This window comes from Bos indicus, chromosome 12 (genome assembly GCF_029378745.1).
Source record: "Bos indicus isolate NIAB-ARS_2022 breed Sahiwal x Tharparkar chromosome 12, NIAB-ARS_B.indTharparkar_mat_pri_1.0, whole genome shotgun sequence".
NCBI lineage: Eukaryota > Metazoa > Chordata > Mammalia > Artiodactyla > Bovidae > Bos > Bos indicus.
Genome location: NC_091771.1, coordinates 74,615,546 through 74,635,169, shown reverse-complemented (window position 1 = coordinate 74,635,169; position 19,624 = coordinate 74,615,546). Strand labels below are relative to the sequence as shown.

The 19,624-nt window shown below is 41.1% G+C and overlaps 1 protein-coding gene across 1 annotated transcript in view; it reads left to right on the top strand.

Annotated features, from left to right (window-relative positions):
• Window positions 1-6,493, top strand: part of LOC139186233 (ATP-binding cassette sub-family C member 4-like) — a 35,565-nt gene extending 29,072 nt beyond the window's left edge. Inside the window, exon 8 of the mRNA XM_070800396.1 lies at window positions 3,388-6,493. Within this exon, the coding sequence (XP_070656497.1) occupies window positions 3,388-3,506 (119 nt within the window). The 3' untranslated portion in view covers window positions 3,507-6,493. The remainder of the gene's footprint in view (window positions 1-3,387) is intronic.
• The last annotated feature ends 13,131 nt before the right edge of the window (window positions 6,494-19,624 follow it).

Here is a 19,624-nt window from a genome sequence, read left to right as displayed (position 1 = left end):
CCCTGAGGCCTTTGACCTGTCTTGCTTTGGAAGGTGGCCTCCTGACCCGTCTTCCTATGAAGAGTTACTTCATCAGTGTATATGTCCACTCTGTTCAATTGGTTAGACTTGTGCTAAGACCCAGGGTGGCTTTATTTTTTGCAGGTGATGATTGACAGGACCAGTCGAGGCAGGGATGAGGGCTGGAGGAGGATAGGTATAGCCCCAGCCTGGTCATCAACTAGCTGTGTGACCAAGGATAAAGCAGGTAGATACTACTGGGCAGGCAAATCTCAAAGCAGGATGTTGTCATGGTTGTAAGTATGGACTCTGGAGGCAACTACCTGAGTTCAGTCCTGGTGCAAGTTACTAAAGTAACAGCCAGTTACAGTTATGTTAATATTTACGTGCTAGTTATTTAAATTCTCTGTCTTGATTTTCTTACCTATAAAATAAGAACACTATTCATGCACTTACCAATATCGTGATTTCCATGGGCATTAGGCAGGTTAATACAGTCCCAGCACTTAGCACACAGGCAGTGCCTAATGAACCTTAGTGAGAATGACGACACGGTGTCTAGGAACTTCCTCTCCTATGAAATAGGAATAACCGCTGCCCTTCCTGTTTCACAAGACTGTTGTGCGGATTAAATAAGACTGTTGAGGGCAGCATCTTGTGTAGATTTATTCAGCACATGTCGTTTGGTTCAGGCACAGTGTGGAGCACAGGACAGTAAACTACAGAGGCCCACACAGATCTCATTATGAAGCTGGAGTGAGGAGGTGATTGGAGGAGTCCATGCTATTTTGGCTGTGAAGCTGCTCTACTTTGCCTGTTAATGTGAAAGCAACAGTTGTAAATTTGGGAGCATCAAGTGGGGCTGAATTTCTGTTATCATGGCCACTACATGCTCGTGACCATGATTAAACAGGCTCTTGATGATGTGTAGGCTTCTCCAGATGCTGATGTATTTATTATTCAAGGATTTGTAACCAAGTTTAAACCTTTAAGGTCACTAATCCTAGAGTAGCAGGAATACCAGTATGTGTCTTGTCTCTCCCTATTGTGTCTATTATCCGAACTTCATTCCTTCAAGAAAATAGAAGTCCAAATAAGTACTGAAAAGATACGCCCAAAGTTTAGGGGTATCAATTTTTACTCTTTTAGCAGTATATTAACTCAAACTCTCCCCTGTGTTTATTTTCAAAAGTAGAATTTATAATAAATGGTTTATGGCGGTCTTTGTTTCTGGTATGGTATGAAGAGAAAACCACATATAGCGGTGTTACTTGTTACTGAGTTCAAGCTCGCTCTGCTTACCTCACAACACCAATAAGTCGTACAGATGACATGTTAAGGCAAAGAATAATAACTTTATTGGGAAACTTGGCAGACTGAGAAGGTGGCAGATTAATTTCTCAAAATAACGGTCTTATTGAGGTCTGGATGCCAGGTTCTTTTGTAGAACATAGAGGAGAGGAGGTGAGAAAGTAGTGTCAAAAGGACATTTATCTTGCAAAATAGGAGAGGATTTATTTGTGTGGAAATTTTTCTTTTCTGTAGCCATTCACAGGTGGTGAGGGTCATATTGTCTCCCTGGGAGCTGAAAAAAGGTACTTTAACATTCAGGCAGAAGGGCAGAGTTCCCTGACAAAAGCTATGAATAGCAGCACTAACGTCAAAGGAACAGATCCAACATGGAGTCAAAATTGGCTCTTCCCTGTTACAGTTCCTTTGTTGGGCACCTGCGCTATCTGGGGCTAGTATCCTGTGCTTTCTCGTCCTGAGTCTTCTCAGGGAGCACCACCCTTGAAGGCGAGGCTGCCAAGTCCCAATGGCTGCAGCATCCTTTGTTTCCTGATGTGGCAGGTGGCATTTTTAGTTCACACCAGATCATACTCTAATCCTGCAGTCTTTAGGAAATACTCTTATTGTGGATTCTGAGAAGGGACGTAAAATCTATGATAACTGATTCTTAGTCATTTCGTAATATTCCTGTTTTCCTGCCTACATCCCTCTGGTCTTCTTAGATGCTTATTCAGAAGTCTATGCTTATCACACCTTGTACACCTCTGAAAATAATGATTTATTACCCCAATAGCTAAGAGTCAGACACGACTGAGCAACTTCATTTTCACTTTTCACTTTCATGCACTGAAGAAGGAAATGGCAAACCACTCCAGTGTTCTTGCCTGGAGAATCCCAGGGACCGGAGAGCCTCGTGGGCTGCCGTCTATGGGGTCGCACAGAGTCAGACATGACTGAAGCAACTTAGCAGCAGCAGTAGCAAACTCACAACTTGGAAATGGCCAGAATATGCAACTTCCCAAAATGTGAGGTGCTGTGAGCTATCTGGAGGGGAAAAGACTACAGAGAGTTTATAAATATGTTTATTTAGAGAGTATCATTTGGCAAAATTAATCTTGATAGCTAAAGCAAAATCGGTAACATTTAGGATTAATTGCTGCATTGTTGTATTAACTGTTGCATACTTAGGTATTTACAACTATTTATTTACCAATTTAGCATTTGGAATGAGTCTCAGATGGGATGGATCTAAAGGGATGGAAGGGAACATTCTGAAATCCACCAACCCTTTTTGATACTGCCACAAGATTCCCCCATTATTTTAAAAATCAGGGCTAAATTTCAACTCCCCTCCCACTGCCATTTGGTGGTATTTTTGTTTCTCTTTACTTATCATCCTATTTTCTCTTTCATTTTACCACTGACATGGGCTTATATCATATGAATTTGTAATACATTAAATTTATTGCTGTTTAATCACTGAATAGTGTCTGTCTGACTCTTTTGCAGTCCCATAGACTGTAGCCTGCAGGGCTCCTCTGTCCATGGGTTTCCCAGGCAAGAACACTGGAGTGAGTTGCCATTTCCTTCTCCAGGGGATCTTCCCAAGTCAGGGATTGAATCCACATCTCTTATGTCTCCTGCCTTGGCAGGTGGATTCTTTACCACTGAGCAACTAGGGAAGTCCAAATATTTAATACATGTACTTTATATTTAAAAAAAGATTTGTTTATTTATTGTTGGTTGCACTGGGTCTTTGTTGCTGTGCATGGATTTCTCTAGTTACAGTAAGCAAGGGCTACTCTTCACTGCAGTGTGTGGGCTTCTCATTGAGGTGGCCTCTCTTGCTGGTGGGGGTCAGACTCTAAACGTATGGGCTTCAATAGTTGTGGCACACAGGCTCAGTAGCTCTGTGGCATGTGGCATATTTCCAGGCCAGGAATCAAACCCATGTCCCCTGCACTGGGGACACCATACCACCAGGAAAGTCCCTAATTACATGTACTTCAAAACTATCATTTTCATCTGTTCATAAATTCTTTTTCTTAAAGCCCCTATCTGAGGAAGTGAGTAATTTCTCATATCCTGTTCTTGCAGGAAGAATTTTAAATCGTTTCTCCAAAGACATTGGGCATATGGATGACTTACTGCCTGTGATATTTCAAGATTTCATCCAGGTAATGCACAAGTCCTTTCAGAGTTCTCACAGGGAGTAGCAGAGAGCCTGTTTCTCAAGGATTTTCCTTAGGATTAGAGAGTGGGCTTTTCAGCCTGGCAGTGTGTCCTGTTATTGTCAGTAAAGGCTGTGTTTGTGAGAAAAAGGTGCAGTTGTGATTCAGAGGCTGAGTTCACAGGAGGAACACCTGGGGCAGGAGTGGCTACACAGTCACATCAAGGTTGGTCCGAAGCAGCAACTGCTGGGTAAGTGATTCACCCTCTGCCTTCCAGTTATCTCAATTCCTTTTTTTGTGAGCACATTTCATAATATAGAAATAATCATGTCTCATGGAAAGATAGCCTAGGTTAACTAAATTATGCATTGTATTGGGCTTTCCAGGCGGCTCAATGGTAAAGAATTCACCTGCCAATGAGGAGATGTAAAAGATGTGGATTCGATTTCTGGGTTGGGAAGATGGCTTGGAGAAGGGATTGGCAAACTACTTGAGTTTTCATGCCCAGAAAATTCCATGAAAAGAGGAGCCTGGTGGGCTATAGTCCATGGAGCTGAAAAGAGTCAGACACAACTGAGCATGATGCATTGTATTCCCACAGAGGACAAATACTTACCACACTATTTTATTTGGATAAAGCCAGGTATGGTTATTTGCAAAGAAAAGATTGGTTAAAATAAGGTGAAAATAATATTTTAACAAGGACAACATTGTTTGGTCACTAAGTTGTGTCCAGCTCTTTCATGGCCCCATAGATTGCAGTCCACCAGGCTCCTCTATCCATAGGATTTCTCAGGCAAGAACACTGGAGTGGGTTGTCATTTCCTTCTCCAGGGGATCTTCCCAACCCAGGGCTTGAATCCACATCTCTTGAGTCTCCTGCATTGGCAGGCAGATTCTTTACCACTGAGCAACTAGGGAAGTCAGACAAAGACAATTCAGTTCAGTTTAGTCGCTCAGTCATGTACCACTCTTTGTGACCCATGGACTGCAAAACGCCAGGCTTTCCTCTTCATCACCAACTCCCGGAGCTTGCTCAAACTCATGTCCATTGAGTCAGTGAAGCCATTCAACTGTCTCATCCTCTGTTGTCCCCGTCTCCTCCTGTCTTCAATCTTTTACAGCATCAGGGTCTTATCCAATGAGTCAGTTCTTCACATCAAGTGGCCAAAGTATTGGAGTTTCAGCTTTAGCATCAGTCCTTCCAATGAATATTCAGGACTGATTTCCTTTAGGAATCACTGGTTTGATCTTCTTGCTGTTCAAGGAACTCTCAAGAGTCTTCTCCAACACCACAGTTCAAAAGCATCAATTCTTTGGCGCTCAGCTTTCTTTATGGTCCAATTCTCACAACCATACATGACTACTGGAAAAACCATAGCTTTGCCTAGACAGACCTTTGTCAGCAAAGTAATGTCCCTGGTTTTTAATATGCTGTCTAGGTTGTTTCTTCTAAGAAGCAAGCATCTTTTAATTTCAGGGCTGCAGTCACTATCTGCAGTGATTTTGGAGCCCCCCCAAAATTAAGTCTGTCACTGTTTCTATTGTTTCCCCATCTATTTGTCATGAAGTGATGGGACCAGATGCCATGGTCTTAGTTTTCTGAATGCCGAGTTTTAAGCCAACTTTTTCACTCTCCTCTTTCACTTTTGTCAAGAGGCTCTTTAGTCCTTCACATTCTGCCATAAGGATGATGTCATCTGTGAATCTGAGGTTAATGATATTTCTTCCAGCAATCTTGATTCCAGGTTGTGCTTCACCCAGTCCAGCATTTCCCATGATGTACTCTGCATATAAGTTAAATAATCAGAGTGACAATATACAGCCTTGACATAATCCTGTCCCACTTTGGAACCAGTCTGTTCTATGTCAAGTTCTAACTATTGCTTCTTGACCTGGATACAGATTTCTCAGGAGTCAGGTAAGGTGGTCTGGTTTTCCAATCTCTTTAAGAATTTTCCAGTTTGTTGGGATCTGCACAAAGGCTTTGGCATAGTCAATAAAGCAGAAGTAGATGTTTTTCTGGAATTCTGTTGCTTTTTCAATGAGCCAATGGATGTTGGCAATTTGATCTCTGGTTCCTCTGCCTTTTTGAAATCCAGCTTAAACATCTGGAAGTCCATGGTTCATGTACTGTTGAAGCCTGACTTGGATAATTTTGAGCATTACTTCGCTGGTGTGTGAGATGAATGCAATTGTACTTTAGTCTGAACATTCTTTGGCATTGCCCTTCTTTGGGATTGGAATGAAAACTGACCTTTTCCCATCCTGTGGCCACTGCTGAGTTTTCCAAATTTGCTGGCATATTGAGTGCAGGACTTTTGCAGCATCATCTTTTAGGATTTGAAATAGCTCAACTGGAATCCCATCACCTCCACTAGCTTTGTTCATAGTGATGCTTCCTAAGGCCCACTTGACTTCACATTCCAGGATGTCTGGCTCTATGTGAGTGATCACACCATTGCTGTTATCTGGGTCATGAATATCTTTTTTATATAGTTCTTCTGTGTATTCTTGCTACCTCTTCTTAATATCTTCTGCTTCTGTTAGGTACATAATTTCTGTCCTTTATTGAGCCCATCTTTGCATGAAATGTTCCTTTAGTATCTCTAATTTTCTTGAAGAGATCTCTAGATCAAAGTCATCTCAGAAAATGTCTTTTGTTTTTGTAGGCAGATTTTCTTTTCATAAGTTGGTTGCTTTGTCTTAAGTTGTCTTAAAAAAGAGAGAGAGAGAGAGAGTCCTATAGGAATATCTTTTATTCAGCCTCTGTCTGTGAACTTGAGGTTCTAATGAATGATGTCGGGTCATCTCAGCTCTCATCCCCACATTCAGTATTTTTGCTCATGGAATGTTTTTTTTTTTTTTTTTCTGTTATTTATTTCTGTCTACTTTTCAGTGATTAAGCCTTGGGGAATTTACTTTTTCTTTCCAAGTGTTAATTTTGGAAATGAAATGCATGTATCAAAAGCTGCACATAGAAATGCAGCAATGAACATTTGCCTGCAGACAACATAGCCTGTGGGCAAGGATTCCACTCTTACCAATAAAAACTAAGCTGAGACTCAGAGGTAGAGAACTTATTGAAAAGATGTTTATTTTTCTTTCTCTTCTGCAAACTTCTTTTATAAATGTGCCCTGTTGGATTTAGCTACATAATTTATCCCCAGAAACAATTTTTCCCTAAACACAGTGTCATGTTTTGACAGTGATTGTGAATTACTTTGAAATGGTCTTGTGAAAGGTTCTGTTTCTTTGCTACAGCAAGCTGGGCCAAGGTTGTTTTTCTGCCGTGTGCTTAGCATCTGGCTAGTTAGTCATCATAATCAGAATTCATCACATAGTTTTGGATGGCATATAGAGGAACAGGGATAGATGCCACCTGATTTCAACAGGAAATATTCTCATTAAAGAGGAGAGAAAATTTTAGTCTAGCTGATTTCCAGTCCTTAATCTACCACTTGAAATTCAATTATCTTGAAGTTTGGTGGAGGTGTCCTATAGTTCCTTGGAAGTAAGAGTCTGTTCTTTGAGAGAGAGACCTGGAATGAACATGGAGCCTGAGTATTTTTCACTGAACAAGTAGCTAAATCTCTGAAGGTGGGTAAGATTGCCAAGAGAGAGGGAAGTATTTTAGGAGCCAGGATCAGAAGCTTAGGGAAGCCCTGATATTCAGAGAGAAATCAGAGAGAGAAGGGAAGTACAGAAGACACATAATGAACAGCAAGGAAAAGAGGAGAAGATATGGTAGAAACCCAAGGAAGGACAGGTCTATTCAGTGCAAATGAGAAGGTGAGTCCACAGAAACCTGTTGGTTGATTTGGAGTGAGGAGGCATCTGGTGACCTGAGGAGCAGGTTTCATGTGGGAGGAGTTAGAAAACAAAGGGCTGCAAATCCAGGAGGTATGGAGGGAGTTGAGGTGAAGACAGACCAGAAGGAGTTTGAATGAATCAGGAGAGAGGCCCATCTGGAATGTAGGGTCTGAGGAGGTGGTGTTGGTTGTTTGAGATTTTGGTTTCTGGGAGGGGGGTATGGTTGGTGATTTTTCCCTCTCTTCCGTCCTTCCCTTCAACAAGAAAGAATTGAGGTCAAGAGGTACAGGGGAGAGTCAGGCACGAAGTCCTCCCCTCATGGGTCTCCTCCAGTCCCCCAGGGAAGGAAGACATCCAGAGATTCACCCCTTGATGGCTTTGGAATCCTAATTGTGGGAGCTTTGGGGAAGAAGTCCTGGAAGGCAAACTGGATGTGGAGGCTGGAGGCAGTTAGGGAGCCTGGTCTAGGAGGTGGGCTGAGCTTCTAGGAGGTGACCTTTGATCCCAGATGAGAGGGAAAGGCCTCTGTGGATGGTGGGACAGAAGGTGCTGCTGGAAGCTGAGTTCCGGTGTGGGACCCAGTCTTTCTTTTTATCCCTAGCTGAGAGGGGGGAAGGGAGGGGCTGGAAGGGGATTTTTCCATTTGTTTTAAAGGACATAGTTCATGCCAAGTGTTTTCAAACTCATTTTTGATGATTCTGCTTATCCTTGGTGTATTTGATAAACCTTGGAAGATTCTTGATCATTTTTATTTTTATTACTTCTAAAGAGTCTATTTCATATACTTTTCCTCATTTAATTCCTTCTCTTTCCCTTAAAAGATATCTCAGATAATTTATTTAATATTTTGTAATAGTGATGCCAAGTGTATGGAAACCCTGGGTTCTGAGTCGTGAGCCTACACTTCAGGACAGAACATGTACTCAGATGATGTCACTGAGGCCACATCCCAACAGAGGGCAATCATGAGTTTGTACACCATCCTGTACATTGACTCTTACAGATACCAGATATGTTGCCTGTTCAGTCACATTATAGTTGTTGGGCAAATTGGAGCTGTTCACCATTTCAAAAAGGATGAAGGAAAGCAGCATAAAAAAAAAAAAAATTTATGTAGTGTGATTCTACCTGATAATCATTTATGATGTCAACAGCTTTAAAGTACAGTGGTGTGGGAAGCCCTGCAGTCTCCCTTTCCAAGCTTGAATCCCAGCTCTTCCTCTTCCTGTCTCTGCCCCACAAAGCCAGTCTCCTCTCAGTAGCATAGAGAAAATAATACCAACTCCATAAATGTTGGGAAGATAAAATGAAGTTGTTTTAATATTATTCTTTGCATAACATCTAAATGCATGTTGAACGCTAAGTAATGGGTAGTTATTTTTAAAACACCATATGTGTTTTTAAGTGAGAAAAATTGTCTGATGACACTGGCATTATGTTGCATTAAAGTGATCATCAGACAGTTTCTAAGCCCATCAATATCATCTCAAGAGTTTGTATTACAGAGATTCTAGGTTTGTAATTCTTGAAAATTTTAATGGACACTTTCTTTTGTAGACTCATGGAATAAAAATCAGTTATTTTCAAAACTGACTATTGGGCCCTAAATATTTCAAATTAATGTAATATTCATACAATTATCCAAAGCCCCAAATAACACTGAGTAAAAAGTCTCAATTATGTACAGTTCCTATCATTGAAATCATCACCTCCTAGAAGTCTCCCTACTAGTAAAACAAGTGAAAATGAAAGTAAGATATGGAAGTTAGATTTAGACATTATAATTATCCTTCAATTAAAAATAAATAGATTAAAAATTCCCAAAAATAACTTATTAAATTAAAAAAATGGGACCACTTTGAGTATGAGAAGTTGAACACAGCGGCCTTCAGCAAAATGCTATAATTTATTGAGGAAAACTGAATTGCAAAAACTTTCTTCCTCACACAACCCTCTTTCAGGAAGAGAAAACAACAGCAACAACAACAAAAAAGAATCAACGACTTGGCTAAGCTTAAATAACAGACTGTTCATGTCCTTTCCCCCTTCATGGATCACAGCCTTGTTGTGGTGAAGGGCTTGTGTAACTCAATGAAGCTGTGTGCCATGTCATGCAGGGCCAACTAAGATGGACAGGTCATAGTGGAGAGTTCTGACAAAACGTGGCCCACTGAAAGAGGAAATGACAAACCTCTCCAGTATTCTTGCGATGAGAACCCCATGATTAGTATGAAAAGGCAAAAAGATATGATACCAGAAGATGAGCCCTCCAGGTTGGAAGGTGTCCAGTATGCTACTGGGGAAGACTGGAGGGCAATTACTAATAGCTCCAGAAAAAATGAAGCACCTAGGCTGAAAAAGAAAGGATGATCAGTTATAGATGTTTCTGTTGGTGAAAACAAAGTCCAATGCTGTAAAGAACAATATTGCATAGGAACCTGGAATTTTAGGTCCATGAATCAAGGTAAATTGGATGTGGTCAAGCAGGAGGATGGCAAGAGTGAACATCAACATGTTAGGAATCAATGAACTAAAATGGAAGGGAATGGACGAATTTAATTCAGATGACCATTGTATCTATTTCTGTGGGCAATAATCCCTTAAAAGGAATGCAGTAGATCTCATAGTCAGCAAGAAAGTCTGAAATGCAGTACTTGGGTGCAAACTCAAAAACGACAGAATGGGAAACACATGTACACCCATGGCAGATTCATGTCAATGTATGGCAAAACCAATACAATATTGTAAAGTAAAAACAATAATTTAAAAAAATATATATAAACCACGACAGAATGATCTTGTTTCACTTCCAAGGCAAACCATTCAACATTGTAGTAATCCAGGTCAATGTCCCAACTACTGATGCCAAAGAAGCTGAAGTTGACTGGTTCTATAAAGACCTACAAAACCTTCTAGAACTAATACAAAAGAAAGATATCCTTTTCATTATAGGGAATTGGAATGCAAAAGTAGGAAATTAAGAGATATCTGGAGTAACAGGCAAGTTTGGCCTTTAGAGTACAAAATGAAGTAGGGCAAAGGCTAACAAAGTTTTGTCAAGAAAACACACTGGTCATAGCAAACACACTCTTCCAGCCACACAAGGGATGATTCTACACATGGACATCACAAAATGTCCATGGCCATCACAAAATAATCAATACTGAAATCAGATTGATTATGTCCTTTTCAGCCAAAGATGGAGAAGCTCTATACAGTTAGCAAAAACAAGACCTGGAAATGACTGTGGCTCCAATCATCAGCTTCTTATTGCAAAATTCAGGCTTAAACTAAAGAAAGTTGGGAAAACCAATAGGCCATTCATGTTTGACCTAAATCAAATCCCTTATGGTTATACAATAGAGATGACAAATAGATTCAAGGGATTAGATCTGGTAGACAGAGTGTCTGAAAAACTACAGACAGAACACACTGCTCCTGTTGCTGCTCAGTTGCCAAGTTTGTTCGACTCTTTGTGACCCTGTGGACTATAGGTCTCCAGGCTCCTCTATCCATGGTATTTCCCAGGCAAGAATATGGAATGGGTTACTGTTTCCTTCTCCGGAGGATATTCCCGATACAATGATAAAACCCACATCTCTAGCATTGGCAGGCAGATTCTTTACCACTGAGCTGCCAGGGAAGCCCAGCAAGCGCTTTTAGGATCTTTTAATGATCAGTCTGCTCTCTGAACTGAGTGGGCTGTTATTCCCTAATTAGCTTGGAATCTAGAAACTAATGGTCCCCTCATGGGAGACAACAGATACAATTGCAAGGAACCCAACAGAATTAGAAAATGCAGACAGAAGGTGAAATATGTAACAGAGGAGTTTATTTAGATATTAATTTTTAGAATGTGAAGTTTATCCCTATATGTGATACAGTACCAGACAGAATTAAAAGAAAAGACTTGGGGTCATAATGACTGAACTACTTACATCTGGGCAAATTGATAAGCCTGTTTGAGTATCAGTTTCCTGCTTTGTAAATGGAGAGGATAATCCCTCCTCATATTGATGTAAGGATGAGGTTATACAAAGCCTGTGAAATACTTGAGATTGGGACTCATGGCAAGTCTTATAAAATGTCATCTGAAATTGATATTTGAGATCATGGGGTAGGCATCACTTCTTTGCTTGTTGGCTAGATTTAGAGAATTGTGGAACTTCTGTGTTATGAGAAAACTTGTCATGGCCTCTAGCAATAAAGCAATGTCTTATTTTTCAGTTTTTTTGTTTGGATAGGGTTTTAAACAAGACCATTAACATTTTCACAGGAAATATTTTCTTTTATTTGCTGCTTTTTTATATATTTCATTTACAATTCATTTAGAGGCTAGCGTGGCATCTAAGCAGCTGGTTACTGTGTAGTATCCTTTCAGAGGAAGAAAGGTGCCCATGAGACTTCCTTCCATAGGTAGTGTGACATGTCCTCTGCCTTAGTCATCCTGATATTCTAACCAGGCTGCTTGCTTCCACCAAGAATGCCAACCTGGAGTGGACACAGTTGAATTTCCTGAGATTCATAAGTTTACAAAACCTAGATTTTGTACTTCCAGTGGTATTATATGCCAGTTTATGGTGCATGAAATAGAAAATGTCAAATTATTCTTCTCTTTGGACTATATTGAAAAATCTGGTTTGGTTTTGTTGATTCACTTTTTCCCTTCAGTTCAGTTCAGTTCAGTCACTCAGTCGTGTCCGACTCTTTGAGACCCCATGAATCGCAGCACGCCAGGCCTCCCCATCTATCACTAACTCCCAGAGTTCACTCAGACTCACGTCCATCGAGTCAGTGATGCCATCCAGCCATCTCATCCTCTGTCATCCCCTTCTCCTCCTGCCCCCAATCCCTCCCAGCATCAGAGTCTTCTCCAATGAGTCAACTCTTTGCATGAGGTGGCCAAAGTACTGGAGTTTCAGCTTTAGCATCATTTCTTCCAAAGAAATCCCAGGGCTGATCTCCTTCAGAATGGACTGGTTGGATCTCCTTGCAGTCCAAGGGACTCTCAAGAGTCTTCTCCAACACCACAGTTCAAAAGTATCAATTCTTCGGCATTCCGCCTTCTTCACAATCCAACTCTCACATCCATACATGACCACAGGAAAAACCATAGCCTTGACTAGATGAACCTTTGTTGGCAAAGAAATGTCTCTGCTTTTCAATATGCTATCTAGGTTGGTCACAACTTTCCTTCCAAGGAGTAAGCGTCTTTTAATTTCATGGCTGCAGTTACCATCTGCAGTGATTTTGGAGCCCCTCCAAAAATAAAGTCTGACACTGTTTCCACTGTTTCCCCATCTATTTCCCATGAAGTGGTGGGACTGGATGCTATGATTTTCATTTTCTGAATGTTGAGCTTTAAGCCAACTTTTTCACTCTCCACTTTCACTTTCATCAAGAGGCTTTTTAGTTCCTCTTCACTTTCTGCCATAAGGGTGGTGTCATCTGCATATCTGAGGTTGTTGAAATTTCTCCCAGCAATCTTGATTCCAGCTTGTGCTCCTTCCAGTCCAGCGTTTCTCATGATGTACTCTGCATATAAGTTAAATAAGCAGGGTGATAATATACAGCCTTGACGTACTCCTTTTCCTATTTGGAACCAGTCTATTGTTCCATGTCCAGTTCTAACTGTTGCTTCCTGACCTGCACACAAATTTCTCAAGAGGCAATCAGGTGGTCTGTTATTCCCTTCTTTTTCAGAATTTTCCACAGTTTATTGTGATCCACACAGTTAAAGGCTTTGGCATAGTGAATAAAGCAGAAATAGATGTTTTTCTGGAACTCTCTTGCTTTTTCCATGATCCAGTGGATGTTGGCAATTTGATCTCTGGTTCATCTGCCTTGTCTAAAACCAGCTTGAACATCAGGAAGTTCACGGTTCACATCCCATAAATACTTATAAGTGTCAAAACAGTAAGTCTTCACTAATAAAAAGGATAAAGAAAGAGAAAGAAGATATGGAATAAGAAAAGAAACATCTTTTTAAAAAAAAATTTAAAAAGGAAAGAAACATCTCAAACAATGTTACTTACTGCCACGTCTGTAAGTTTATCAACCTTTGGAAGGCCTAGAGTAGGGAGGATAATACAGAGAGGACAAAAATTGTAGTAGGCATGAAGTTTATTGGTCATATTATTTTAAAAGTGCATCTTCAAACAAAATAGACCTCCAATATGGTTTTCACTGTGACTGATGAAAAGCCACAGTCACTTTGGTATATGTGACATCATCACCACATCTAGGAAAAGTAGCACCTGCTCTGATATGTCTTTAGGTAATACTAAGCTGTTCTAGTGGTTAGAATGAGTGGTTAGAATGAGTGGTTAGGGCTCAACTTCATGAGATTCTTAATATTTTGGGGGCTCATAAATCTATGAATACCTCATCCCTCCTCCCCTGGCTGCTGGCATGCAGAGCACACTGGAGGGTGGTGATGATGGAGTTAGAGTTTCTGTTTGTTATGCGTGAACTGTCTAGCACTTTAATTTAATTCCTACCACCGTCCTTTTAAGTTGTTGGTATATCCCAGATTTTACTAAGATTGAGAGTGGGTGTAGAGTCTTACTATCCCTGTTAATAATATTCAGGAAGTTTTGTCCTAAACCCTGTCTCAGCATAATACTGGGCTAGTGGAATTTCCCCTCCAGGTATAGGCTGTCATTCTCCACAAACTAAAGAATTTTTCTGAATTGTGAAAAATTACCATTTTCTTTCAAGTTGAAGATTTCATCTAAGAATTTTAAAATATTTTTTCATGTGGATTCATAGACTTTGGGTAGAATTTCCCAAATGGTGTGTGCTCCAAATGGGAAATATATAAAAATAATGATTCTCCTTATTTGGGGGCATCAGGACTTGAGTCACTTGCTTCTGGGTCATATGTTTCTTTCTATATACATCATTGTCTCTGTGCCTGTGAGACAGAGTACAGAAGCACTGGCTATGGTGATGTGGTCCATCAGATGGGCCTGAAGTCCAATCAGATGGGGGGAATTGTGCGTAGCTTGAATTGAATTTTTTGGAATTCTTTTTTTTTTTTTTTTTTTTGATTTTTTTTTTCTGTTGTGTTTGAGATATTTTCTCTCCATCTGTAGCTTGTGTTTGTTTTCTTCATATGGACTTTTCAAAGAGCAAATATTTTTAATATCGATGAGGTTGACTTTACCAACTTTTACTTTTATAGTTTTTACTTTTTTAAATTTTATTTTATTTTTAAACTTTACAATATTGTATTGATTTTGCCAAATATCAAAATGAATCCGCCACAGGTATACATGTGTTCCCCATCCTGAACCCTCCTCCCTCCTCCCTTCCCATACCATCCCTCTGGATCGTCCCAGTGCACCAGCCCCAAGCATCCAGTGTCGTGCATCGAACCTGGACTGGCGACTCGTTTCATACATGATAGTATACATGTTTCAATGCCATTCTCCCAAATCTTCCCACCCTCTTGAGAATGTAGGAGAAAGAAATGAAGTTGGGTTCAAGGAAGGGATGTGTGTTGCACACCAGAATCTTTTGTTTCCTTCTTCAAATGATTTTTGCTTAGATACTATTTTCATCTGCCAAATTCTATAAAGGGTTTGAGATAGCTGGCATTAAAGCTTCACAGCTGTGTATACATATAACTGTAAACCCATACACTGTTTATAAACATATAATATTCAATCCACAATGAGGGTAGCTATAGTATTACCTATATGTAGGTGCCAGAGACATCCTCTTCGAATTGCTTCAGAATTTAGGGGAATGAAACCTGAAGGACGTGACCTAGCTTTGGAGCTTCTGAGAGCTTTAATAATGGGTCCTCACTGGGTTCCTAAGGAAAGTGCATTGGCTCAGTTCCTGTGAAGCCCTTCACTTTGATTTTTCCTCTACTTCCCAGGTTATCTGCCAGGCTGAGTTTAGTCTTAAAAGGCCCTCACCTTGGGAGAGCAAGATTATTGAAACTGATGAATGTTGTCCATCAAATGATGTGAGTCTGCTAAAAAACTGTAATTTGGATTTTTTTATTGATGTTTTAGCAGGTTTTGTTTTTGACAACCAACAGTGGCAAATCAAGTGACTTAAGACCAGACATAGAAGGAGCTGGCAGGACCCCTCCCCATGAGCATGAATGTTGTAGCAGATAGAATGCATATTTAATGAAGGGGCTGTAAGCAGTTGTTCATCTGTAGGTCTAATAGGAGAGTGGTCAGTCAGGCCTATCTTTCTCCACTTATGACTGGAATGTATTGCTTCAGAATCCATCCTCTTCACTCTTTGTTTTATTTTGATACCACGGCAGGTGTGGGAGAAACAGGAAAAGCACATGGGTCTCCATCCAGATAATAGGGTTTGGTTCCCAAGGGCTCCTGGACACAGAGTCACAGTTCTGGACATTTCTTCCTCCTTCCAGGCTCCTCCTTCCTGCCACTGTGGCTCTAGGATTCCCTGAGTACAAAGTGCTCCTGTCTTTCTCCTTGATCTGCAGTCTTTCCTGGAAAAAGTCAGGACAACCACTTACCCTCCCATCTTTATGTCATATCTGTAAATGAAAATGAAGTTTACTTTTCTCATTCACAAGATAGGTGTGAAGATCCTCTGAAAAAACTCAATCTGGAAGAGCTGTGAAATGATACATGTCTCTATGATACAAACATTACCACACTAACCCATCCCTCAGAGATGCTCCTGGGCCAGCAGCCCTGGGTGACATGATGGGGAGGCCCTGGCTAGTGAGCATGGGATCCAGGTGCTAGTGCTGAGAAGACACAGGGCAACCAGTGTTACCTCAGACGGGCATCTCAACCTCATCCCAGCTCCTTTTTGGTCAAAAGTACCATCAATTCTAGTTACTGCCTGCAAGTTATTCTTGCCAATCTTTCTATTTGTTAAAGTGAAAGTGAAAGTCGCTCAGTTGTGTCCAACTCTTTGCGAATTCTCCAGGCCAGAATACTGCAGTGGGTAGCTGTTCCTTTCTCCAGGGTCTATTTGTTAAACCAGCCTGTAAAATTCATCCTAAGTCTCTTAGAATTGTCTAAAAATGTTCCTGAGTTCTTCACCATGTTTCCCCAGCACTCTGCCTTGTGCAGATCACCATGAATTTGTATCCACCTGAGAGCCTAAACTTTGGAGGCCTTGGACCAGACTGAATCTGCACATCCCCACCACCCCACCCCACTGTCACAGCAAGCAGACACTAAGTGTTGATTGCATTCTTAAAAGTAAGGGCATCATACTTCTCCTGATAAAGATGGATGCTTAAATCAGCACCAGTAAATGATTTTGTTTTCTGTTCTACTGTCTGTCTTTTTTTGACCTAGATCATTTCCCAAGATAAAATCATTTCACGGGATAATGTGATGATTAAGAGAATGTTCATGGGACTCTTAGTGCAGTGTCTTACATACAGTAAATACCTGGTAAATGGGATCTGCTGTTGTTATAATCATTAGTCTTTGGAATGGGCATTTTAAATAGTTAGTATAAAGATAGAAAGATGGCTGTATGTTGGGGGCAAGCTTGAATATATCATAAAGGCTCATGACATGAGCTTTCCAGCTTCATGACTTAGGTTTTTCAGTCTCCATCAAATTGCTTTTCCTCTCCCTGTACCTCACTCTCTCCATCTGTAAAATGAGATAGTGCTCTTACTAGATAAAGTTATTGTAATGATTAATGAGTTAATACATGCGAAGGTTTGAAGGTCTAGCCATGTATATAGTCAACACTCAGTAAATATTAACTATGGATAGAAAATCTAGAAAGAGGAATTCCTACTTCCAAAGGTCAACATTTAAATTTTGTTCTACTTTTCTGAACACTGAATTTGTAATTAACTACCTCTTTATCCCTCCATGCATAGCTGAGGTGTCTGGATTCCTCACCTGTAATGCCTCCTTGCTCATCTGTCTACTAACACCTGCAGACTCCTGATAGTTTGGGATTCAGCTCCTACTCTCTGAGTCTCAAATGTTCTCCCTGTTAAAAATAGTAATGCCTGCCTCATGGGGCTACTGAGTGTATCACAAGAGCTGATACCTAGAAAGTTCTTATCAGAGTGTTTGGCATATGCATTAAATATCATGAGGACCACCTCTAATTGTATTTCTTTGGAAGGGAAAGCATTCCCTGCTTTCCCAACAAGTCTTTTTGAGGAAAGGAGTTTAATCCCAACAAAACAAAGTTTATCTTTGAAAAGTACCTTTCCTAAGGAGGCTTCTGTATCTATTTTCGCTGTTTCAGACATTTCGTCTTGTGATTGGTATGGTGGGCGTGATGGTGGCTGCAATTCCTTGGATTGCTATACCTGTGATTCCCCTTGGCATCATTTTCTTTGTCCTCCGGTGGTTTTTCTTAAGGACTTCACGAGATGTGAAATGCCTGGAATGTACAAGTGAGTACTGGGGCTCTCAGATTGGGATGGCAGTGCAGGCTGGCTTCCATTTATGCCATAATTAACCAGACCCCTGAAATCCTGAAGACTCTGTTTTCTGGAATTTCTCACAAATCAACATTAGGTAATTGAATGTTATGGCCACTGTGAGTCAATATGGTCCTTAAGGCAAATAGAGCTGGTGGCAGGTCAGCTGTGGCTTTGCATTTTAGCACAAGGGGGATTAATGTGAGCACCATGGTACAGGGACCATTTCTGTCTTGTTCATGACATATTTCTTCACACATAGTATCCACTCTGTAAATACTTTTCTTAAAAATATTTTATCCTGTTGGAACTAATGTAGAAGGAAAATAGACATTGTTTCTCCTCCTGAAGTTACCAGAAATGACAATGAAAAGAAAAGATTAGGAAAAGGAAAAAAGACTTTAGGAAATATGTCAGAAGTGATATTTTTGAAAAATACATTTTTTTTACATGTTAAGTAAGTTGCAGTTGTTAAGTGTATTGAAAAATACATGTTAGTCTCTCAGTTGTGTCTGACTCTTTGTGACCCCATGGACTGTAGCCAACCAGGCTGCTCTGTCCATGGAATTCTCCAGGAAAAAAAATACTGGAATGGGTAGACATTCCCTTCTCCAGAGGATCTTCTCGACCCAGGGATTAAAGACAGGTCTCCTGCATTGCAGGTGGAGTCTTTACTGTCTGATCCACCAGGGAAGCCCGGCTGAAAAGACATGCCCTGTTATTTGCAGGTTTGCTCTTTATCATTACTAGTATTTGGGGTGACACCACACTCGTTTTTGGTCCCCCCTTTCTCAAAGCCATTCATATAAGTGATGCTGGAAAGAATCCCTTAGGAGGACACAAGAGGGGGATTTGTCAGTCCTGTGAACTGTAGGGTTACGTGTGTCTGTGACTGTGGGCTGACACCATGACTGTGACATAGTTGCTTCAGGACAGCGAGCTCAGTTCTTGTGGGAAAAGTGATACTTTGGGCAACACAGCACCAGAGCCTTAACATCCCCTCTCCCCCTGTACTAGTAAATTTCTTTGCAGACCCTCCAGTTCACTCATCCTGGCATCCTGCTCAGCCCTAAACGGGATATGAGAGAAACAGGATGGCTTTTCATGGGTCCAGATTCCCCCAGCCTGTAACTCTTGGGCATGAGGTGAGGTAGGTGATGGGTATTTGGTTCCCTGGTGTTCAAGGCTGAGATGACACCTGGTTTCTAAAGTCGATCCTGACCTCCATCTCTGCTGGAGAGAATCAGCTACACTTTGATTTCCTGACAGGGAAGCAGATGAGGGAGGCCACGCAGGAGAGTTCATTCCAGGACTCTCCCTGGGGGAACAGGCATGTCTCCTTCCTACTCAGAAGCCTTGTCTGTGATGAGTAGTGTTGATGTCACAACATTTGCTGTGAAACAAGAGCCTGGTTCTAGTGAGTTTTCTGTGCTCTCTGGAGCTGGACTCTTGCCATCCTTCTGACAGGGTGGTGGGGCCTGTAATACCCCTGCATCATCCCTGTGAGCACCCTGCTTCCTGTCTGAGTTCTGGGGGTGGCTTGGGACACCTGCTGGGCTGAAGAAAAGGCCTGAACACAGTCCCTTGCCTTTATTTGGAGCATGAGCTCCATCTGAGTTTATGTTGCTCTTATAAGCAAAACGTTATAGGAAGCTAAAAAGTTAGTCACTAGAGTAAAGAGAGAGAGAGCAGTGTGGATGCGGGAATGAGAACACAGGTACTCAATTGGATGAACAAAGGCACCACTGAGTCACTTTCAGCTCTTTGCGTGAACAAGGGACAAAGGGAAAGTGTTAGATCATGTTGTGGTTCAGAGATCCAGCAGGGCAGTTATGAAAGCATCCATCAGGTTCCCGGAACAGAAGTCAGGACCATTCAAAGGCTCCTCATCTGCTGGGTCCTGTGGGCACAAGGCCAGTGCAGTGCCGGGTGCTCCGTGACC